Raw genomic sequence first — 24,689 nt, forward strand, 5'->3', positions numbered from 1 at the left:
ATCTCGGGGTCGTGAGATCAAGCCCTGCATTGGGCTCTGCACTCAGCATGGGGTCTGCTTGAGATGCTCCCCTCTCCTTCTGCCCCTCCCCCCACTCATGCTCTCTAAATGAATAAATATTTTTGAAAATGGTTAAAATGGTAAATTTTATGTATATTTTGCCACAATTAAAAACAAAAGCACTGAAGGAAACAAGAAGGAAATTACTTTTATATAATCCCTGCCCTAATAAGGTTTATATTCTAGCAAAAGTAGAAGCAAAAACCCTATGGAATGAATGTTGTAGAAAGGCAGAGGGTCTGAAAGATAAAATCCAGACAAGTGTTCAGTGAAAGCACCGACTGAATGTAAGCCCAAATATGTCCTCTTTGCTACTAATATTGAGGGTGGGCAATGATGAGACTATACCAGCAGCCCTAGATTTGGATGGACTATATGCATCACAGATCCGGACAGCTAGTAAATAATATTAAAATTAGTTTTAATTTCCATCTTGAATACAAAGTATTTCCTTGTGGGGCCCCTGGGTGGCTCAGTCGGCTAAGTGACCGACTACTGATCTCAGCTCAGGTCTTGATCTCAGGATTGTGAATTCAAGCCCTGTGTTGGTCTCCACACTGTTTGTGGAGTCTACTTTAAAAAAAAAAAAAAAGGTATTTCCTTGTATAACACTATATGCTAAATCAATTATTGATTACTGAAATTTTACCTAAAGGATGTATCTTCTTATTTGGGTCTCTTAATCTTACTTGAATTTGAATTTAGCTCCGATTAACTAGCTTGTCTTCAGCTGAAGGATTATTTTTATTCAGAGGCTAGAATGACATTGGTTGGCAATACGTGGGAACTTTAGTGTCCAAGCTAATGATCAGCTGGGTAGACATCTGTTATCTTTTCCTATGTCTCTTGGCTGTCTCCAGTATACTGCAGGAGTTGTCAGGATGCTAGGTGGAATATCACCATTTGGACGGGTCAGTGGGGCTGCATCAGAACTGGATTACTCCATTAGACTTCGCTTTTATTCATTGACTATTAGCAGTCTTGTCACCTAAGTGGTTTTACAGTCTGACCTCTCAATATCCATTCAACTCCAAATGATTAATCTAAGCCAGTTATGGTAATCCTCTTCCACCTGCAAGTGATTTTGATTTAGGAATGAGCATATCGGGGCGCTTGGCTTAGTCGGTTCAGCGTCTGCCTTTGGCTTAGGTCATGATCCCAGGGTCCTGGGATCGAGCCCCACATCGGAATCCCTGCTCAATGGGAGTCAGCTTCTCTCTCTTTATCTGCCTCTCTCTGTGCTCATGCTCTGTCTCTCAAATAAGTAAATTCTTTAAAAAAAAAAAGGAATGAGCATATCATCTAATCTGGGTCAATGAGACATGAGGGGAAACCTGTTTTATGGTTTCCAGGAAAAGTCTGCTTCCTCTAAAAAAGAGACATAGAAGAGATGATACATTTCTATGTCCAGATGTTGCTGTGAATGGCTATGGTGTCAGGGAATGCTGCAACAGCTGACAGACGAAGCTGACCCATGGAGGAAGGAGCTAAGAAACCTACAGAGAAGCGGGACTCAAGTCCTGATGCCCCGTTCCTTGAAATACTTACATTAGAAAAGAAGAAAGGTTTAAAATCAGTGACCTAATTATCCACCTTAAGAATCTGGGGGAAGTCCACAATAGCCAAAGTATGGAAAGAGCCCAGATGTCTATCAACAGAAGAATGGATAAAGAAGATTTGGTATATATATATATACAATGGAATATTGTTCAGCCATCAAAAAATGAAATCTTGGGGCGCCTGGGTGGCTCAGTCATTAAGCGTCTGCCTTCAGCTCAGGTCATGATCCCAGCGTCCTGAGATCGAGCCCCAGGTTGGGCTCCCTGCTCAGCGGGAAGCCTGCTTCTCCCTCTCCCACTCCCCCTGCTTGTGTTCCCTCTCTCTCACTGTCTCTCTCTCTCTCTGTCAAATAAATAAATAAAATTAAAAAAAAAAAAAGAATCCGGGGGAAAAAAAAGAATCTGGGGGAAAAAGTTAAAGAGGAGTTTAAAACCAAAGTAAGTAGAAGGGACACAATGATAAAAATAAAACAGAAACTCTGGTTCCAGGAAGGTAGAGTAAGCACATTCCACTCTGTCTCTCTCCACAGAGAGATTCCCACAGAATGCTGGACAGAGTGAATGAAGCAGCTCCCTGAGGGCTCCTCAAAGTAAATAATAACCAGCAGATTGGGTAAGACAACTAGAATTTTGAACTTCCACTGAACTGCTTTGAATTTATCCTTTTTTCCTTCTTGGTATCTCCTAGCCTAGACTCCACCTCCTAGTGGGAAACCCAGACGTGCACACAGAGAGAGAACAGGAAGAATTCCAAGAGAAATATTCTGTGTCTGGCTTAAGCTGTAGGAAAAGGGCTCCTAAGGGTCAGAAAGAATGGGGGAAATCCCATATCTTTTTTTTTTTTTTTAAGAGAGAGTGAGGTGGGAGAGGGGAAGAGGGAGAGGGAGCTAGAGAATCTTAAGCAGGCTCCATGCGCAGTGTGGAGTCCGACACGGGGCTTGATCTCACAACCCTGAGATCACCACCCAAGCCAAAATCAAGAGTCAGACATTTAACTGACTGAGCCCCCCAGGACTCGATCTCACAACCCTGAGATCACCACCCAAGATGAAATCAAGAGTCAGATGCTTAACTGACTGAGCCACCCAGGCACCCCAATCCCATATCTTTTTTTCTTCATTAGACTTCTCTCCTACCACAGCCTCCAGGCAATACTACGGCTCTGGTAGCAGCAGCAACACAGCAATGGCAAGGGGTCTCAGGGAAGTCACCTTAAACTCAGAGGGAGGAGAACCCTTAGCTCTGACAAGAGGAGCTGTGGTTCCAAGAGCAAGGTGCCAATCCCCGTGGCTTTTATTCTGTGTCCTATCACTGACTGACCAGGGTGCAGATGTAATTGAGAGAAGTCAACAGCAGAGCAAGGAAACGAAAGCCCAAGCTTTCTAGCTGGAAGACTACTAGCGGGGGCCTCGGGGAGCCAGAAAATGTTGAGTTTATTGCAAAGAGTAGAGAGATCAAGTGTAATCCCTAAAAGTAATGTCTGAACACCTCTGCTCACCTCTAAAGGGCACATGCGTGGATCTGACCCTAAAGAGCAGGGCACAGGTATTGAGAACTGAGCTCCAGGGTAGACTACTTCCCCAGATCCAGACTGGCCACCAGGTGGCATGCACAAAGGACTGGAAATGTTAGAAAACTGAACTGACTTTGGAACAACAGCCCACCCAGAACCTGTGGCCTGACCCTTGTGGCCTGACCCTACCTGGGGCAACTGCCTGCTAAAACAAATCAACTTTCTGTTTAGGGTTTAAAAGGATACCCAGAATCTGATAACATAGTATCAAAATGTGTGAGATACAATGCAAAATTATTAGGCATAGGAAGAACCAGGAACATCTCAATTTGCAAGGAAAAAGAAAGTCAAATTATGTCACTGCCTAAATGACACACATGTTAAAATTGTCAGAAAAAGACTTTAAATCAGGTATTATAACCATGCTTAAGTAAGGATGAGTGAATGGAAAGAGGAAACATTAGGAAAGAAATAAAAAATATAAAGAAGACACAAATAGAAATTTTATAGCTGAAAAAGAAAACAACCAAAGTAAAATATTCCCTGGATGAGCTCAGTAGAAGAAATCAAATGACAGAGGAAATACTCACTTATATAGATCAACAGAAATTACCCAATTTAAACAACACTGGGACTAACAGATTGAAAAACAAAATTCTTAATGAACGTAGGCACAAAAGTCCCCAACAAATACTGCCAAATTGAATTCAGCAACGTATAAAAAGAATAAAACACCTGGACCAAGTGGGGTTTATCCCAGGACTATAAGCTTGGCCCAGTATTCAAAAATCAAAGTAATCTACCAGATGAGCCAGTTTCAAAGGAAAAACCACGTGGTCATATCAACTGATGCAGAAAAAGTACTTGACAAAATTCATCATCCATTTATGTTACAAATAGAAGGTAACTTCCCTGGACTGATAAAGTGCATCTGTTAAAAACCTAGAGTTCACCACACACCAATTAGAAAGGCCAAAATGTGAAACACTAACAACACCGAATGCTGCCAAAGATACGGAGCAACAGGAACTCATTCATTGCTGGTAGGAATGCAAAATGGTATGGGCACTTTGGGAGACATTTTGGCAGTTTCTTACAAAACCAAACACACACTCACCTTATGATTCGGCAATCATGCCCTTAGTATTTACCCAAAGGAGCTGAAAATGTACATTCACACAAAAACTTGTACACAGATATTTATAGCAGCTTTATTCATAATTGCCAAAACTTGCAAGCAACCAAGATGTCCTTCAGGAGGTTTTGAAAGGATGCATCAACTGTGGTACATACAGACAATGGAATATTATTCAGTGCTAAAAAGAAGTGAGCTATCAAGCCATGAAGAGACATGGAGAAACCTTAAGTGCATGTTACTAAGTGAAAGAAGTCAATCTGTAAAGACTGCATACTCTATGATTCTGCTATATAGTGAACTTCCTGGAAAAGGCAAAACTATGAAGACAAAAAGATCAGTCGTTGCCTGGGGATGGGGGAGATGAAATACGGAAAGCACAGAGGATTTTTAGAGCAGTTAAAATACTCTGTATGAGGGCGCCTGGGTGGCTTAGTCAGTTAAGTGTCTGCCTTCAGTTCAGGTCATGATCTCAGGGTTCTGGTATTGAGTCCAACATCTGGCTCTCTGCTCAGCGGAGAGTCTGCTTCTCCCTTTCACTCTCCTTCTGTGCTCTCCCTCTCTCTGAAATAAATAAATAAGATATTTTTTAAAAACTCTGTATGAAATCATAATAATGGATGTATGTCATTAATCATTTGTCCAAACCCATAGAATGTATAATACAAAGAGTGAACTCTAAGGTAGAACATGGACTTTGGGTGATTATGATGTGTCAATATAGGTTCATCCTTGGTAAAATATGTACCGTTCTGATGAGTGATGTTGATAATGGGGAAGGCTATGCATGTATGGGGGCTGAAGGTATATGGGAAATCTCTCCACCTCCCTCTCAATGTTGTAAACCTAAAACTGCTCTAAAAAAAATAAAGTCTTATACAAAACAAAACAAAAACCCTAGAGTCAATATCATACTCAGTTATGAAAGACTGAATCCCTTCCCCCTCTATGACTGGGAACAAAGAAATTATGTCCGGTCTTTCCATTCCTACTCAACATTGTATTGGAAGTCCTAACCAGTGCAATAAAGCAAGAAAAGGAAAGGAAATATAGTTTGGAAATTAAGAAATAAACTTTCCCTTTTTGTAGATAACATGATTATCCACATAGAAAATTCCACTGAATCTATAAAAAAGCTTCTAATGGAGTTGTGATGGTTCATTTATGTGTCAACTTGACTGGATTAAGGGATGCCCATAGAGCTGATAAAACATTATTTCTGGGTATGTCTGTAAAGGTATCTCCAGAAGAGATTAGCATTTAAATCAGTAAACTGAAGAAAGAAGTTCATCCTCACCAACACAGGTGGGTATTATCCAATCCCTTAAGAGCCTAAACAGAACTAAAAGGCAAAGGAAGGGCAATTTTGCTCTCTTTGCTTTACCTGAGACATCCATATTCTCCTGCCTCTGGGTCAGTAACCAGACTGAATTATATCACCAGGTTTTCTGGTTCTCTAGTTTGCAGACAGCCGACTGTGGGACTTCTCAGCCTCCATAAGTGCACGAGCCCATTCCTCTAATAAATCTCTTTATATATATGTTATATACCCTTTGCTTCTGTTTCTCTGGAGAACCCTGATTAATACAGGAGTTTGTCAAGGTTGTAGGATAAAAGTCAATACACAAAAGTCTATTGCAGTTGACCCTTGAACAATGTGGGGTTTGGGGCACCAAACCTTCTGCATAGTCAAAAATCCATATATAATTTTTGACTCCCCCAAAACTTAACTACTAATAGCCTACTTTTTGACCAGAAGCATTACCTATAATATAGTCAATTAACACATATTTTGTATATATATTATATACTATATTCTTACAATAAAGTAAGCTAGAGAAAAAAATGGTTTTAAGAAAATCATAGGGAAGAGAAAATACATTTGCAGTACTGTGCTGCAATTAAAAATTTTTAAAAATTTTAAAAAATCAAAGATCAAAATGAATGGCAAGATATAGTGTATTAGGGATTGATGGATTCAATATAATTAACATGCCAATCATCCATAAATTGATCAATAGATTTAATGCAATTCTGATAGAAATTCCAGTACAATATTTTTGTAGATATAGGCAACTAATTCTAAAAGTTGTATGGAGTGCAAAATGAACTAAATCTTTGAAATAATTTTGAAAAAGAAAAACAAAGTTGGAGGATTCACGCTACCAGATTTTTAATTATTATAAAGCTATAGTAATCAAGGGTATGGTATTATCAAAGAGATAGACACATAGATCAGAATAATAGGCTAGAGAGTTTGGAAATAGACCCACAGAAATATGGCCAATTCATTTTTTTTTAAAGATGAAAAGGCAGGGGGCCTGGGTGGCTCAGTCAGTTAAGCGTCTGCCTTTGGCTCAGGTCATGATCCCGGAGTCCCAGGATTGAGTCCTGGGATCGAGCACCACATTGGGCTCCCTGCTCAGTGGGGAGTCTGGTTCTCCCTCTCCCTCTGCTCATGCTCTCTCTCTCTCATTCACTCTCTCTCTCAAATAAATACACAAAATCTTAAAAAAAAAGATGAAAAGGCAATTTAATGGAAACAAACTATGATAGCTGCAGAAAAATACTACTCAGCAATAAAATGAAATGAACAATGAATGGAGACATGCAATAACACGGATGAATCTCAAAGGCATTACACTGAATGAAAGGTATGTAAAAGTTTATATACTTTATGATTCCATTTATATTACACTCTGGAAAAGTCAAAACTATTTTGATGGATAATAAATTAGTTGTTGCTACAGGTTAGGGATGTAGACAAGTTGTGAGTACAGCCTGAGGAAGTTTTATGGAATGATGGAACTATTCTGCATTGTGATTTTGGTGTTAGTTTCACAAATCTATACATGTATTAAAATTCATAAAGCTATATGCCAAAACAAGAGTCAATTTTACTGTATATTGTTTTTAAAAAAGAACTCCATGAAATAGACAACAAATAATTGAGCAAATAAACAAAGCCAAAAGTTGATTCTTTGAAAAATTAGTAAAATTGATGAATTAGAAGCAAACTGATAAAGAAAAGCAAACCAAAAATTACCAATTTTAGGAATGAAAGAGGGGACATCACTACTAATCCAATAGACATTAAAAGGATATTAAAGAAGTAGTATGAACAACTTTATGCCAATAAATTTGACAACCTACATGAATTAGAGAAATTTCTTGAGGGACACAAACAACTTCCTCTTACATCTCATTGACTAGAACTGAATCACATGGCCATTCCTAGCGGTCAGGGAGGCAAAGTGAGTATCTGGCAAAGAGAAACAAAATGGTCATGGAGGGCTTAGGTTCAATCACAGCTTACTCTCTGTGGCTGGGCACAGGGTTGCCCCCTCCAATCAAAAAAATCGGGAATATATTAGAAGTAATGGCGAGTACTTTTTTTTTAAAAGATGTATTTGAGAGAGAATGAATGAACGTGCACACCAGCGAGCAGGGGGAGGGGTGGAGGGAGAGGGAGACAAGCCGACTTCCTGCTGAGCGGGCAGCCAAGAGAAGGGCTCCATCCCAGGACCCTGAGATCAAGACCTGAGCTGAAATCAAGGGTGAATGCTTAGCTGACTGAGCCACCCAGGTGCCTGGAGAGTGTTTTATGTAGGGAGTTAACAATGCCTGCCACAGGCTTTTAGCTACTTGCAGTCAAAAGGCTCCTAGTTCAGTGCACTTATTGGCTAAAACAGAATCTTTAACCAATGTATTTTAAATGCCCAGACAGAAATACTTCTGAACCGAGGGGAATGCCTGAGAACTTCAAAATAATTGTTACAGAAAAGCCTAGAAAAGATTATGATTATTCTTGGATGAAATCTGATTAAAACCAGGTCTGAGAGCTGTGCTTTCCTTGCAATGTGAAAAGTTTTCTTACTTTTCTTCCTCCATCTTTGGGTGCCTCTCTTCCCCTTCAGCACACTTCCTCATGGCATTCTGTTTTTCTTTTACTGGAGTACTTCTCTACTGCCTTATAAATACTTGTTTTGTTTGTTTGTTTGTTTGTTCATCTCCTAAACAAGACAGTAATGTTAAAAGAAGGAATCATGACTTCACTGTAGTCATGTCTAGGTCTCTGGAACCCAGGTAGTATCTACCTGGTTTTTGTTTTTGTTTTTTTCCATTATGTAAAGAATGAGATGCTTTCAAAGCAAGGTCAAAAGATTTAGCTGGTAAAGAAACAATGAGCCTTTTTTAGATTTAGACAGATCAGTACCTACATAGACAGTGAAACCAAGAGTAGCCAAAAGGTGCCAGCTATTGTCTCACACTAAAATGATAACACCAAAACAAAAGGAGTCAGATGACTTCAACTTGAGATGTGGAATGGCTTGTTGCTAAGGGGCTAATGCTGTGCTGTGTCAGGTGAAGCAGACAGCCTCATCACAACCCAGGAAGAAATGAAGAACCGCAGCCTCCTCGGAAGACAGGGACAGGAGTGGTAAATGGCCTTACTGCAGCTCCTCACAAGCCTCTCATGCTCTCACATTCTGGGAGGATCACAAGGTGTTCTGCCAAGACCCAAAGCAGCTGCAGTTCAAGCCTCTCCTACATGACCTGTGTAGGTTGTGCAATGTTGTCCGGCACTGGTGTGGAACTAGCTATTCCTCACCCTCAGGTTGCTCAGAGGAACACGATGCTCTTTCTTGACTGTAATTTTAAGATGGCAACAGGGGCCACCATCCAAGAAAGAGCCCACGTAATGGGGCTCAGAAGGATGGTATTTCAAAGTGGGTGCTGTGGGTCCCCGCCCTCAAAAGAATAGAGAGGGAAACCTCATTGTGGTTTCCATTTACTCTCTTAGAATTAAGAATAAGAAAACGAATCCCAGAGAGTTTTGTAAAATTTTGCAACTTTCAAAGTCCCCAAGTATTTGTTTGATATTATTTTTTTTTGTTTTCTAACATTAGATGTAAAAACTCAAAGCAAAACAAAACAAAACAAAACAAAAATGCCTTGAGCTAGCCTTTAGGGTCACAAAAGAGGGAAAAGTTCGGAAGAGCAGCCAAGCAGTTTGGTGGCAGTAGCCAAGTAGGAGAGTGAAATGGCTGGATTTTGTAGCCTCCTAAATGAGGAAAGAGAGAAGAGGCACCAGAGTTAGCAGGAGTTCTGGGGAGCCAAAGTTCTGGTCAGATGGTAAATTAGTTCTATATCATCAGCAGCTTGCTCACTAGCTCTCTCATTCACAAATCCAGCAGAGGCTGGGAGCACTCTATGAAGCCCTGAATGAAGCAGAAAGCTGAAGCCTGAGGATCTTGAAATGCTTCTGGAAGGCTGGACCTGCACTTCTAACATAGACCTTAAACAACAGGGCTCTTTTGTGTGGTTTCTGATGCCCGACATGTGACCTAGCAAAAGGGGCAGTGTGACAAGCCCACCATTCATTCATTTATTCAACAAATATTTATTGAGTTCTCTATGTACCAGGCAGTCAGCATCCTAGGACTAGGTGGGGATACTGTGGTGTACAAGACAAACAAGGTCCTTGACCTTATGGGACTTAGAGACAAAAGAAAAAAAAAAAAGCACAGAAGAGGGAAATGAATAAATGAGATCACTCTCCTCTGCTATGAAGGGTGCAGAGACTTCCAGAGAGGCTAAGAATCCAGAGTCACAGTGAGCCTAAGAGCTGAGCTCAGAGTGGGGAGGCAGGGAGCAGACCACAGGGGGCTTTGCAGGCCAGTGTAAGGAGTTTTTACATCATACTTAAGGCAGTGGGGATCCTTTGAAGGCCTTTAAATAGGGGAATGAAGTGGGCTGATTTACTTTTCCAATGATAACTTCAGCGGCTGTTTTGTGGTATAAAACGTCAAGTCTGAAGTCAGAAGATGACCATGCACTTTGCGAATTCACTGAGATCACTGCCAAAGCTCTTAAGAGTCTCATCTTGTTTCCCTGACAGATAATTTGGTCAAAATAAAGCTGTGTAACATGTGTGGGAGCCAAAGGTTGGAGTCATGCTTTGGTTTCAAATCTTTTCTCCCCCTTACTAGTTATGAGCTCTAGGCAAGTTATTTACTTGTGCCTCAGTTATCTATCTTGGCTGAGAAATGGGGATAATAATAAAAGTTCTTACCATCATAGATCTGTTGTGAAAATGACAATATGGGTGGCTGGTACAATGTAGTAAGCACTTATAAATACTCGCTTTTATTATTTCTTTCAGAGGGTTACTGTGAGCTTCGTATGAGATAATGCCTGTCAGATGGCTTGTGAAACCGCAAAGACTATCTTAATGGCAGAATTCTCTTTCTTTTCCCTGTCTCTTAAGCGGAACACAGAACTCTGGGCTATCCAGGGAGGCGCGAGGCCAAGCGCAGCCTCAAAGCGGTCATTGTCGTCGCGCCGCCCCTCCCCCTCCCGGAGTGCATCTCCACGGCAACGCGGGGCTTCTCCTCTCCCCGCCTCCTGGGACCCGCAGACCGGAAGCAGTCCGCGCCGGGGGCTTCTGGGAAACGGCTTGTGAGCGGCGTTTCTGCGTCTGCTTTGGACAGCGAAGCTGCTCCGGATCCTGAGGTGGAGGTTTGCGCGAGAATGGGGGGAAGGGCGTGAGGGGGACGCTGGGCTAAGAGGCTGCGGACCTCTTGGCAGGAATCAGCGAAGAAGCTTGGCGGGGACCTTGGCTTCCCGGGAGGCGCGGAGGAGAGACCGCGGTCTCCGCGTCCAGTAGTTGCGGGGCGGATAGGTGTAGAAGGAAGGCCAGATCGGGCTTGCCGCACTACCGGGGAGTCCTCCATCTCCTGTGTCCTCCGCGACCCTCGCCCTTCCCCATCCCCCATCGGCCGGTTTTGTTCTATTTCGAGGCCTGGCGTCTCGCGGAGGGTTCTGGGACTCGTTTTGGGCGGAGGTGGGAGGGGGCGGGCCTTGCGCGGAGGCTGCCGGGGCTTGTAGTTGCGCCGGACGCGGGCGGAAGTGCCGTAGCCCGGGCGCTGTTGGGGCAGTGTGGCCTTCGGTCGTCTGAAATCAGCCGGCGGGAGTGCAGGGAAGGGGGACTGGAGGACGCCGGGGCGGGGCGGGGTTTGCAGCGGAACTCAGCGGGAGTGAGGCGAGATCACCTGGGACGCGGCTCCCCGCCCAAACGCTGTAGCGACCGCGGGCCTGCCCTCCTTGCACCTGCTTGACGGCCCACGAGCAGGCTGCTGTAAGAGAACGTAAAAGGAAGAGAAATTTCTTTTCTGTAGAATGAGTGAGCCTTTGATAAGGTAGGATCCTGGAATAGGAACCAATGAATCTGTTGGCTAAACCCTATTTAAAAGGCCGCCACACTCCAGAGTAATTAAACCTGTCTGCGTTACTTGTCTGATAAGATAATTAGTCTTGTTAGGGTTACAGGAAGTTTTGTGAAATCTTTGGTTTTCAGATTCTGGGCCCTAATAGAACACTGAATAACTGCATGGCTCATTCCTAGTATGTGTTGTAAACAATGGCATGGGCATGACTGTGCAAATACAAGGAAAGGATCAGAAATAGCACAAAGTTTCTCTGAAGGTAGAAGCTGGGAAAACTGAGTCATCCAGTGTGAGATGATGACTCGGCCTCTGCAAGAAGTTAAGGTGTTATGCTAGTGCCTTTTCTTCGTTGAATTTGCCGTGATTAATGCCGGTCATTATAGATTTAAATGTAGTTATTGTGTAGTGGGTGACTGGATAGTGTTTGCATTGCATAGCACCTAGTGGTTAGGTTTTTTTCAGTATTAATCTGTTACTGAGCAAGTGGATATTTTTTCATATATATTTTAAGTCCAGGGAGTTGGTTTTTTTTTTTTTTTTTTTAAGATTTTATTTATTTATTTCACAGAGAGACCCCGCGCGAGAGAGGGAACACAAGCAGGGGGAGTGGGAGAGGGAGAAGCAGGCTTCATGCTGAGCTGAGAGCCGGTCGTGGGGTTGGATCCCAGGACCCTGGGATCATGACCTGAGCTGAAGGCAGATGCTTAATGACTGAGCCACCCAAGTGCCCGAAGTCCAGGGAGTTCTTAAACATTTAAAAGATCGTTCTTAACTCCTAAAAAACATAACTCCTAAAAAGGCTTTTGTTAAAAATTTTTAAACAGATAACAGAAAAGCAGTCCCTACTTTTAAGACCTATGTGGGTCAAGGACCAGCAGTCCTAAGTTTCAAATAATGTGTTCCAGGGTCAAATGCATTTAGAAAACACTGAGTTGGACAGGTTCTTATTTGGACTCTAAATTTTAATTACTGAAATAAGATTTGTTGACCTAGTAGGTCATATATTGGCCAGCTTTTTTTCTAAAGGGCCAGATAGGAAATACTAGGTTTTTCAGACCATATTGTGTCTGTTGAAACGACTCAACTCTGCCATTGTAGCATGAACTGTGAATGAATAAAATTATTTATGGACTCAGACATTTTTAATTTCTTACCATTTTCACATGTCATGAAGTATTCTTGTGATTTTTTTGCAACCATGTAAAAGTGAAAACTATTCTTAGTACAAGCATTGTACAGAAATGGGCAGCAAGCCAGATTTGGCTGTGAGCTGTAGTTTGCCAACTTCTGCTGTAGGTTATTGATTGGAATTTTTAATCCGGTAAAAAAACAAGTATCTTTTACTTCCTTTATCAGTATATGTTCAAATTCTTAGGATATTTGGTTACTTAGGTTTGTTTGTTTTAATTTCTTGTCCCTCAGGAGTGCCTGTGAAGAAAACAGAGTATTTCCCTGAGGCCTGTATCCTGCCTTGATTGACTTTTCTTGGAAGTATTATAAATCAGGATGTCTGCACAGTCCGTGGAAGAAGATTCAATACTTATAATTCCAACTCCAGATGAAGAGGAAAAAATTCTGAGAGTGAAGTTGGAGGAGGATCCTGATGGTGAAGAGGGATCAAGCATCCCTTGGAACCATCTTCCTGATCCAGAGGTTTTCCGACAGCGATTCAGGCAATTTGGATACCAGGATTCACCTGGGCCCCGTGAAGCTGTGAGTCAGCTTCGAGAACTTTGCCGTCTATGGCTCAGGCCAGAGACACACACAAAAGAACAAATTTTGGAGCTGGTAGTGCTGGAGCAGTTTGTTGCCATCCTACCCAAGGAATTGCAGACTTGGGTTCGAGAGCATCATCCAGAGAATGGAGAGGAGGCAGTGACAGTGCTGGAGGATTTAGAGAGTGAGCTCGATGACCCTGGACAGCCGGTGAGTCTGGTCGTGTCACTCTCCTGGGTCAGAAGCACTGGCATAGCAGTAGGCAAAGCTGCTGAGTTAATTCTGCCCAACTAAATTAGAATTATATTTATCCCCGCCCCCCCCCACACACACACTGTTCCCCTCCAGCTATGCTTTGTCATACAGGCCCTTGCAGTATGTGTGTTGTTATGGTTTCTTTTGTGTGTTTTTAGTTCTGAATCTTAATCATATTTCTTCTTACCTGAATCAGACTTCATTTTTTTCCAGGTGTCTCTCCGTCGACGAAAACGGGAAGTTCTGGTAGAGGAGATAGTTTCTCAAGAAGAAGCTCAGGGATTACCAAATTCTGAGCTTGATGCTGTGGAGAACCAGCTCAAGTGGGCATCCTGGGAGCTCCATTCCCTAAGGCACTGTGGTGAGGACCAAAACTCCCAAGTGGGCTAGAGGGTGAAAGAGAGTGTGGGCCATTTGTCTAGAACTCTTTGCTTGTTCCCACTAGGGAGTAGGGAATAATCACCTTAACCTGATTTTGTAGACCTAGACACACTGTAGGATCTTGATTCTTTTAACAGTTGGTTTGCAGACCTCAGGTCTTTTATTCTTAGATATTAACATCATCAGCCTTTTCTTCCCTTTACCTCTTGAAGACCTGCCCATTTCAGACTGGCATTTGCCTTATTTTGAGCCAGCACCTGCTTGTCGATTAGGTCCCTTATTTTTTTTATTTAAGATTTTATTTATTTATTAGAGCATGACAGCGGGGCGGAGAGGGAGAAGGAGGCTCCCTGCTGAGCAGTGAGTCAGATGCAGGGCTTGATCCCAGGACTCTGGGATCATGACATGAACCCAAGGCAGACACTTAACCAACTGAGCCACCCAGTTGTCCCTAAGTCCCTTATTTTGCATGCAGTATTCTCTGTCATCTGTTTCATATCCTTTCAGTCTCCTGCCTAATCCTCTTGGCACAATAAGCTTACCTGAAGCCTCTTTAAATTCATTCTTTTTGTTGTTGACCACTGAAGTCTGGTTATTTTTGTTTTTTCTGCAACATAAAGTCTTTTTTTTCTTTTTTTCTTTTTTTTTATAACCTAAGTTTTTTTTTTTTTAAGATTTTATTTATTTATTTGACAGAGACACAGTGAGAGAGGGAACACAAGCAGGGGGAGTGGGAGAGGGAGAAGCAGGCTTCCCGCCGAGCAGGGAGCCCAATGCGGGGCTTGATCCCAGGACCCTGGGATCATGACCTGAGCTGAAGGCAGACGCTTAATGACTGAGCCACCCAGGCGCCCCAAAGTCTTTTTTTTCTAAGAAGCATCTTTTGTAGAAATGATATTTGGATAAAAATATGCTTTAAGTACAGAAAAATAAAAAGCTCGTGATTGTAAGTCGTTTAAACTAGTCTTTCCCAGTATATTGGCAGTTGACACCATATATTTAGTATACTTTGATACAACCCAGTATATTCCTAAACCTGCTGGGTTCTTGTTCATATTTGTTTGAGACTGCTTCGGGAATCTTCCTTGAGGTAGTTGTAGATATTGCTGGTATGTGCCACAGATGGGGTCTCATCAGGTTTTCTTCCCATCTGAGGGGACAGTGTAGGGAACCAGAACTGGTGGGGTGGGGCTGAGGTCTTCTGAAAGCCTGTAGTTTTACATGTTTCATGGGACATTCTTCTCTGAAATGAAGTTCGAGAACCACTATCCTTGGTCATTGGAGGTGACGTTTTCTTGGGTAGAAGATTTCTCCCCCACCTGAATTTTAGAATAACTTTCCCTTATTTGTAAATAGCCTTATTTCAGGGGTCTAGTCTTTACCACACTGGGGAACTTCTTTCTTTCTGTGCCATTCGTCCCCACATAACTTTAACACTTGCTTCTCTGTTGTTCATGTCTCCAGGCCTCACTGATCCCCTGCACCTTTCAGTCTCTTGTTATTAGTCTTTTCTCTTGACTTTATCCCTTTGGTAATCATTATAGACTTGCCCACTGTTTACCACTTTTCTGATTGCTGCTGCTCACCCTCTAGTAAGTGCTCTTCAAGGCTTGAAGTTTCAGGAAAGTCTTAGTGAGACTTGTTCATACTGCTTCCTGTAGGTGGGTAATGGTACCTCATGTTGGTAATTAATTCAGGCTTTTGTTTCACTGGACTCATTTAACTGAGCCTTAGAAATAATAACTCCTCTAAGTAACATGGCAAATACCTAGTAGTGCAACCTTCATATACAGGAAAACTTTCATTTACCAAGAGCCTATTGAATATATGTGTTATGTCCTAAGTTAACAGAGAATATCTCCAGTTTATCTTCAGTTTCTTCTTTTTTCTTTTAAGATTTTATTTATTCGACAGACACAGCGAGAGAAGGAACACAAGCAGGGAGAATGGGGGAGGGAGAAGCAGACTTCCTGCTGAGCAGGGAGCCCGATGCAGGGCTCGATCCCAGGACCCTGGGACCATGACCTGAGCCGAAGGGAGACACTTAACGACTGAGCCACCTGGTGCCCCTGTCTTCAGTTTCTTTCTTTCTTTTTTTTTTTTTTAAAGATTTTATTTTGTTGTCAGAGAGCACAAGCAGGGGGGAGTGGCAGGCAGAGCAAGTAGAGGAGAAGCAGGCTCCCCGCAGAGGAAGGAGCCTGATGTGGGATTCGATCCCAGGACCCTGGGATCATGACCTGAGCCGAAGGCAGGCGCTTAACCGACTGAGCCACCCAGATGTCTCTCTTCAGTTTCTTATTAGGACATCTTCCAGGTTCTGCTTTTAATGTAGTGTTGGCCGTGATCTGCCTGCTCTTGCTCATTTCAGAAATAGTCATTTTTCTGACAGATTGCTTGTTATTGACACCATTATATTTTGATGTGATTTCTTTCTTTCTCAGAGCAGAAGAATATTACAAGGATTTCCTAATGGCCACTTTTATATTTCTTAAGAAGTTTCAGCCAGACTTAGCTTGCATCACTTTGTCTAACAGTCTTAGACTCTGCCATCATTCTGCCTTTTGTTTTCTGACTAGTCTTGTATAGCCCACTTGCTTATGTTACCACTTTTATTCAGATATAACCTTTTAATTCCTCTTTATGTTAGCATGCCATTACCTCCCTTAGCCTCATAATCATTCATTTCAGTTTTTTCTTTTTTGGAGTAGGCAACCTTAACACTGTTTTTCAGAGTGCTGTTTGTACACATACTCAAGCTGTTTAAGTTCACTTTTACTAAATTTTTCTTCAGGTCTCTTTCCTTCCAGAATAGGAAACAAGTGATATTTACATTTTTTCTTTATTTCAGACGATGATGGTAGGACTGAAAATGGAGCACTAGCTCCAAAGCAGGAGATTCCTTCAGCAGTAGAATCTCATGAAGTTCCTGGCACTCTCAATATAGGTGTTCCTCAAATTTTTAAGTATGGAGAAGCCTGTTTCCCCAAGGGCAGATTTGAAAGAAAGAGAAATCCCTCTCGAAAGAAACAACATATATGTGATGAATGTGGAAAACACTTCAGTCAGGGCTCAGCCCTCATTCTTCATCAAAGAATCCACAGTGGGGAGAAACCCTATGGATGTGTTGAATGTGGGAAAGCATTCAGCAGAAGTTCTATCCTTGTGCAACATCAGAGAGTCCATACTGGAGAAAAACCTTACAAATGTCTTGAATGTGGAAAAGCCTTTAGCCAGAATTCTGGGCTCATTAATCATCAGAGAATCCATACTGGGGAGAAACCTTACGAATGCGTTCAGTGTGGGAAATCTTATAGTCAAAGCTCAAATCTTTTTAGACATCAGCGAAGACACAATGCAGAGAAACTTCTGAATGTTGTGAAAGTTTAAGAAATTACAAAAAAAAATCAGCACTCAGGTCTTTTTCTTCAGAAATGAAGACAAAATTAAAAACATGAAATAATACATAATAGTTTTATTTCCCTATATAGACTGTTAGAAAATCCACTGGGAAATGTAGAAATTTTTCACCCACTATTATTTTATCTTGAAAGAAACAATGTCATACCTGCCTAGAAACTGAAATTTTAAACTTAATTCAGGTGTTAATTCCTAAATCTTCCATGTGATGTTTATATTCTTATTATTTTTCCAAATAATGAACTACCTGATTCTTTGTCCCTTAAAAGTTTCCTTTTTAGACAGACATTATTTCTGTGTTGATCATTAAAATGTTCTTTGCAAGAATACATTCCCTTCTACATTAAAAGGCTACATAGGAATTATAAAATCTAAAAACTGAAACCATTTTTTAAAAAATTTACCCTTCTGCTTCCTTTTACCTAATTTGAATATGCATTTCAGAAAATAGAAGATAAAGGATGACCAAAAGCCTCAAAGTAAAATGAGCCTTAAAATAACTCAGATAAGAAGTGATGGTGACAAAACATCAAAAAGTGAATGGGACACCTAGATTGGGCAAGATAAACAAATACTTTGATCCAAGAATTGAAGTATATCAAGAATTTATCTCAGTGTAATTATCTGCCTGCAGGGAAACTTAAAACACCGCATAACCTGTCTAATTTGAAGGCATCCCGCTAATGAAATTAATGTTCTCCTGTGTTACCAGTAGAAAATGGGACATTGTGAACAATAAACATTTCTAAAACTGTTGAGAGTAGACATTCTAACACTAGGGAAGAATTTGTAGTGAATGGCAGTGTTGAAGGGCAAATGTTAACATGAGGGTAATGGTCTGTCTTGGCTTTTAGAAAACAAAAAGACTCGAAGATCTAATTTATTATTTTGCCTTTCTTTTTGTTAAGGACATAAAAATCCATGACAGGTGGGCAACAAGTATCAGGTTTGCTGTTTTATTTTGGTACAAAAGGGTTGCACACCAGGCTAACAAAACAGCCATGCATTTATTATTAAACATTTTCTACCGACAAGGCACTGTGCTAGGTACTGTAACCCTACCATAGGTAGGTAGCTATTTCTTCCACTGTAAATCATTGGGGGTTTGGTCTAAAGCTGTTTCATGTGAGTTAGCTTCTTCCCTCTGTTTGAGCAGTCCTGGGGGAGGTCACCTCTGAGATTCCCAGAGCCATAGTTCTCTTACCAGGGTGTTGTGTTTGGGGGAAAGGAAGACTCAGCTCAAAGAGCTAGCCAGCTCTCCAGCAATCTTCAGAGGTGAGTCCAAGATACTCTAATCACAGTTTGGAGGTTTGTGGGTCTTTTAAAAAAACTAATCAATCTCTAGTAGCATCGAGGTTGTACTTACATGTTAAGTTGAATGGATTGTTCTATTTAAAAATAAACAATAGGCTATTAACAACTAGTTTATTAACTATCAGAATTGATTGAACTATTTTTTTTTTTAAATTTTAAGTCTTAACACATTTTTAAAAATGTATAAAAGTAATACATTGTAGTAGTAGGATTATATACTCCTTGGCTGAGAATCCCAAGTACTGTGGTTTTACTGTTTAGTGGAAAACTCTGGAAGTTAAAATAGAGAATACGAGAAAAGGCTTTTTTATAGTGGGCATTAATTGTGTGAAAAATGACCCATGTGAATAAAAAGATTTCATAGTTCCAGAGATTTTGGTTACATCTGGTGCTTGGATCAAATTTAAAATGGAAGGTGAGATTTGCATGAGCCTGTTAAAAAGCATAGTAATAAATGCAAGGCCAGCTGGTGGAAAAGTGAGGCAGAATGGAGCTTGTTTATAGATTTTTCTGATAATTAATTATAAGAAATGTGCTTTATAGATTAAGATTTATTGAAGTATAAATATGTAGTAATGATATAATGTATTTTAAGTTATACAAGAAAATGTAGGGACTTTTGTTTGGGTCTTTTTCTCTTTGTGGCTGAGAGGAAACAAGTCAATGTCCAATAAAGCTATAAACTCCTCCGCTCTAAGATAAAACGATCTTGAGTTGATTTATTTATTTATAACTGGCTTCTTTCCAAGTAGGTTTTGAGGTGGCATATTTTTAATTCTTCTGCTGAGATGACAGAGTTCTTGTATCAGAGTAGGTAAGAAGGGAGGCACCTCTCAGTTGCTAGAATTTCACCTTTTGTTTTTTAGATCTTACATCTTTCCTGTATACAAAGAAGCTTCCCTGTGGTACAATTGTCACAAATGCCAAAGATGTTTGGTATAATGTCAGAGCTTAGAGAAAGTGATGGTAGACTTGGCAAATATGAGTTTGTCTTGTCAGCTCTGATACCTGTGCGTTGTTCAGAAAGGATTCTAAGGCCAAGGCAAGGCTCTGTGGGGAAAATGGGTTGGACCCAAAAAGACTGGATTAGGGTATATGGGAAAAGAAATGGCAGTCTGTGTACTTGCCATCTCCGGGTAGGCTAAGTCCCCATTAGACAAATTGATATAAATAACTTCAGTGATTTATTATTTCATCCAGATGTTCATTGATACCCACACAGATAATCGTAGTTAGCAATTCTGGGGGCTGCCCGGCCTCTGATAAAGTGCTGATCTGTCAGTTGCCAAGCAGTGCCATCTCTTTGGTTAGTAAAAGAGCAGTCATTGTTAATGGCATGCAGACTGCTGATAACTGCCCAATAGCTACTGAGCATTTGCTCATTACTGCTGAATTTTCTTCTGGTTTTCTTGGAGGTTAAACTCCCAAAATTTAATTTAGCAATATGTGGATCACATTTACGTAAATTGAAGGGAGGGGTGTATGTATTGAAATAATCTGCACGCCAGGCATTGGATTAGTCACTATACCTATCTCACTTAGATTTGTAGACAAGGAAAGAAAGATTCTGAGATTGTGTGACTTGCATGAGGCCAATTAGAGGTAAAACTCAAATCTAGTTCTGTGAACTTAACAGGGATATCTATTTTTTCACAGTGCAGTGAGTGATGGCTGTTAAACCTTGATTGATAAATTTTATGCTTTTTCTGGTTAACAAATTTAAAAACTTACCCGTTCATTTGAATTTTCTACAATACAGAAATGTTAAATGGAAAAAGGACATTCCTTTTCACACTGTTACTTAGAAGTAATAATTACTTGGTTTGCTATTCTTCCAGACTTAGGCATATACATATTTAAGCAAAATGTGTTAATAGTTGACACTGTGGTTGTTGCACACGGGCAGTGTTGGAAGTGCTTTACCATGGATTAACTCTCAATCCTCACAGCAACCATATGAGGTAGGTACATATCCCCATTTCCCGTGTACTGCGCTGAAACTTGCCTCCTCTCCCCCTCGCCTTGAGGAAGACACTGTTTTTTATAGCTGCACACTACTCCATTGCATGAATATACTGTAATTTATTTAACCCCTTATTGATGGAAAAGTTCTTTCCAATTTTTTATTATAGATAAAGGTATTGTTACCATTCTTACCCATCTATTTTGCTGCCTGTGTGGATATTTCTGTAGGATAAATAGCAAGAAATAGATTTATTGGGTCAGAGAATGTGCACATTTAACATTTTGAGAACTATCACCAAAAAGATGGTACCGATTTACAACTCCGTCAATAGAGTGCCTGTTTGCCTCCACCCCCACCAACCCTGAATCCTGAAATATTTTTACCAGTATGGCAGGCAAAATGTGTCTTTCTTTTTATTAATAAGAAGGAGCACCTTTTTTATGTTTATTGGCCATTTGCATTTAATTATGAAAGTATAAATACTACCATCTCGTTATACAAAACTTAAATGATAAGTATGAGCAAAGAGACCCTTTTCTCCAGCACTTGTCACATTCCACTGTCCACAGTTTGACATCCATCCATCAAGTTGCCTTTCCATACATTTCATATGAATATACATACAGTTAATAAATGCTATTTTTACATAAATAAGATCATAGATCTGTATTCAGCTTTTTTTTTTCCTTTAGTCTCAAAAATCCTGAGGTCTTTAAATTTCTTTAATGGTTGATTAGGATGTACTGCTATGAAAATCCCATTATTCAACTTTTCCTTTATTTTTTCTCTTGCTATTACACTGCCAAAGTAAACATCTTTTTCATGTATTTCTGTAAATGTGTGAATTTCTTTAAGATGGAGTTGTATGAGGTGGATGGTTGGGTCCAAGGATGTGCTTTCTGATAGACCCATCTTAGCCTTCCCAAAGGTCTTCATAACTCTGTTTTTACCCTATGTATGGAAAGTGCTCATTTCCCCACATAGCCTTACCTAGGCTTGTTAATTTTTATCTGATGGGCAATAAAGAAAAAAAATCATCTTGTATTTCCCTGATTGATGGTGAGGTTGAGGTTATTTTCATATGTTTATTGGCCACTTTTATCATGGATTGTTTGTTCATGTCCTTTACCTATAATAGCTTTCTGTTGGGTTATGTGTGAATCTATGTTGTTGGGTGTTTTTTTGTTGTTTAGCATCTCTTTCCCCATCCTCTGGTAACAGAATCCTTATTTATTGTGGGGAACCCATTCCCTGTGGCTTAAATGAGTAGGTGACCAGGTCTGGCCTTCCTGAGTCCTGCAGTTTCTTAGCCACAGTGATCAAAGAATGGGCATGTGACTCGAGCCAGGCTAAAGAGAGCTCTCGACAGAACTTCTGCTGGAACTATTGGAAAGAAGGCTGTACAGAGATCCCACAAACTAAGGACTGTGTAAGCCTGAATTTACATCATGTGGAGAGAGTCTGAGGAGAAACTCAGAGGCTAGCAGAAAGGAGTGAGAACTCAGTTCTGATGTCATTTTTCTGGAGGCCCTAGATCCAGCTGTGCCTAAAGCCTGCCCTACCTCCGAACTTTAAAGTTTTGTGAGCCAATAAAGTCCCTTTCTTGTTAAAATAACTGAATTGGGTTTCTGTCCTGATTAATATAGGTTCTTTGTATTTTCTTAATGATTTGTAGAAAAGCTTTGTAATTCTAAACTCTAGAATTAACACTTTATGCACTATAGGTTAATAAAATTAGCATGGCCTTCCATAACTTGGCCTCTGTCAACTTCTGCCATTTGTTACTCTACTCTGTCTGCACCACACACATAACATTTTACATTCCGACAATAAACATTGGTGTTGGGAACATCTGTGGATGAAAAGCTTTTTGCACAATTGTGCCTGGCATTTCTCTTCCATCCTTCGTACAGATTCATTAATCTAGCACTCAAGACTGGGGATTACGCTGCCAAGTCTATGCTGTACCCACCTCCAAACATTGCTCTTGGAGCATTCCCCTCACGCACCCCCTGTATGTGACCCTTGAAGCCCCTCCCCAAACATAGTTCTCTGGGGCCCTAATTTTATTATCAGACCCATGGGTTTGAAGTTGCTAACATCCAAAACTTTATTAAGAGTTTACGTCTATGGCTTTTGTGTGTGGAAACTACACACGGCAGCAGAGAAAGGAAAAGCATATTGTATGTCGTATGATGAGTGGTAAGGAGAAAATGGAAAAAAAGTGAAATTTGAGGAAAGGGGAATAAGTATAAGAAAGCAAGCCATGAGACTGGAGGAAAAGATGTTCCATGCATGGGAATAGCAAGTGCAAATAGCTTGATGTGGGAGCAATGCCTGATTTGTTCAAGAAAGCAAGAAGGCAGAGTCACTGAAGCAGAATAAACATGAGGTAAAGTAGTGGGTGAAGCCAGGGAATAAATGGGGTATGGGGGGAGGGTGGGGCCAGATCGTGGAAGACCTGGTTAGCCATTGTTAAGACTATGACTTACACTTTGAGACGGGAAACCCATTTTTGGGCAAAGAAGTAGCATGACCAGGTGCTGAGAATAGAACAAAGTGTCCAGCTCCCTATGTAAATTCTTAATGTTCCTTTGCATATTTTCTTTATGAAGGTAATAATAGAGTTTAGAAATAATCACCCAAAAAGTGACCCATAAGTTCACAATCCTAGTAACATCCCATTAACACTTTAATTTTCTCTATACACCTATATAAATGTTCTCTCTTTCCCTATCCCCGTCTATACCTATTACACTGATATTTACAACAGGGAAAAAAAAGAAAAGAGTAAAGTGTCCATATCTTGGTGTGCTGCCTTCTTCCCTCTTAACTTTGGATCATCTGTGCTGCTGCCTGAATCCTCCACTGGCTCTAACCTGTCCTCTCACACTTACTCAAAGGCATGTTCCCAACACTCCATCTTGCATTATCAATATTCCTCTCCTGTATTTTTCTGATTATGATGGAAATTTGTTTTGTTTTTAAATCATGAACACACAAAATCCATTGGGCCAAGATAACCAGATCTAACCTGCCTGAACAAATGTTGCAAAATACACACAGCAAAGGATCAGAGACATGGGATCCCTGAGAGATGGGAAACCAGTGAAGCAAGTTTGGGTAGTGTCAAGTTTACCACCTGGAGAGAGTTTCTAGCACACTGCACAGGAAAGAGAACTCAAGCAGAGCCTGGCAGGCTCCCTGAGTTGCGAAGATGGAGCAAGGGGTCCTCTGAGGCCACGGTGGCTAGCTTTTGCAGGGCAATGTACCAGATAGGAGAGAACACTGGAGATCTGCAAAGGGCCCCCCTTGAGTCCAGTGCTGATGAGCACCTGTGTATAGGGAAACTACCTGCGGCGGGAAAAGAATGATCCAAAAGGACTACAGAGGGGCGCCGGGTGGCTCAGTTGGTTAAGCGACTGCCTTTGGCTCAGGTCATGATCCCAGGGTCGTGGGGTCGAGCCCCGCATCGGGCTCCCTGCTCCGCGGGAAGCCTGCTTCTCCCTCTCCCATTCCCCCTGCTTGTGTTCCCTCTCTCGCTGTCTCTCTCTCCATCAAATAAATAAAATCTTTAAAAATCAAAACAAAAGGACTAGAGAGAGATCACTGGAGCTCACCAAGGGTACCTGAGTAGAAAACCTCAATTCACAGGGCATCAGAACATTGGTTCTCAAGTGCAATTTTGCCCACCACTACTGCCCTCCCCCCTCCCCGACATTTGGCAACATCCGGAGACCTTTTTTTGGGTTGTTACACCAGAGAAGAGCGGTTCTACTGGCATCTAGTGGGTAGAGGCCAGAGATGCTGCTAAACATCCTACAATCCATAACAAATTACCCAGCCCTAAATATTAACCTTGCTGAGGCTGAGAAACTCTGGGTTTGGATAATAGGAAGGGTCCCGTCTCCTTAGTGGAGAAAAATGAACCCTAGACTCATATTCCCTAAAAGATACTTAAGAGCAAGACCTGAGAGGATAAAACTGTACCCAAATTTAAATATATCCCAGAACAAAACTCAAGAATATATAAAAAATATCTAGCACCCGCTAAGGCACAACGCATAATGTCTGACATCCAATCAAAAATTATAAATCATGTGGGGCGCCTGGGTGGCTCAGTCGTTAAGCGTCTGCCTTCAGC

General features: G+C 41.1%; 1 protein-coding gene across 3 annotated transcripts; it reads left to right on the top strand.

The window, feature by feature from the left end:
• The first annotated feature begins 10,655 nt into the window (after positions 1 to 10,655).
• ZNF24 (zinc finger protein 24) lies at positions 10,656 to 22,160 on the top strand. Of its 3 annotated transcripts, none has more exons than XM_028098218.2 (4): positions 10,656 to 10,789; positions 12,919 to 13,422; positions 13,681 to 13,828; positions 16,697 to 22,160. In XM_028098218.2, exons 2-4 carry the CDS (start codon positions 13,003 to 13,005, stop codon positions 17,233 to 17,235), a joined length of 1,107 nt encoding a protein of 368 aa, XP_027954019.1. In that variant the 5' UTR covers positions 10,656 to 10,789; positions 12,919 to 13,002; the 3' UTR covers positions 17,236 to 22,160. The 3 variants fall into 3 exon arrangements, with proteins under 3 accessions (XP_027954019.1, XP_087875577.1, XP_027954020.1); XM_088019451.1 differs by having other exon boundaries at positions 10,657 to 10,783; XM_028098219.2 differs by lacking the exon at positions 10,656 to 10,789 and adding an exon at positions 11,255 to 11,469.
• Positions 22,161 to 24,689: the final 2,529 nt, after the last annotated feature.

Source organism: Eumetopias jubatus, unplaced genomic scaffold, assembly GCF_037043125.1.
Source record: "Eumetopias jubatus isolate StellerSeaLion01/CBP00866 unplaced genomic scaffold, mEumJub1_p1.0 scaffold_16, whole genome shotgun sequence".
Classification (NCBI taxonomy): domain Eukaryota; kingdom Metazoa; phylum Chordata; class Mammalia; order Carnivora; family Otariidae; genus Eumetopias; species Eumetopias jubatus.

What these genes read in the sequence shown, in the direction of transcription:
- ZNF24 (XM_028098218.2), top strand. Translation starts at nt 13,003, where the DNA reads ATGTCTGCACAGTCCGTGGAAGAAGATTCAATACTTATAATTCCAACT. An exon ending in TCGATGACCCTGGACAGCCG is followed by an intron (nt 13,423 to 13,680) that starts GTGAGTCTGGTC and finishes ATTTTTTTCCAG; the next exon opens with GTGTCTCTCCGTCGACGAAA. An exon ending in CCATTCCCTAAGGCACTGTG is followed by an intron (nt 13,829 to 16,696) that starts GTGAGGACCAAA and finishes TCTTTATTTCAG; the next exon opens with ACGATGATGGTAGGACTGAA.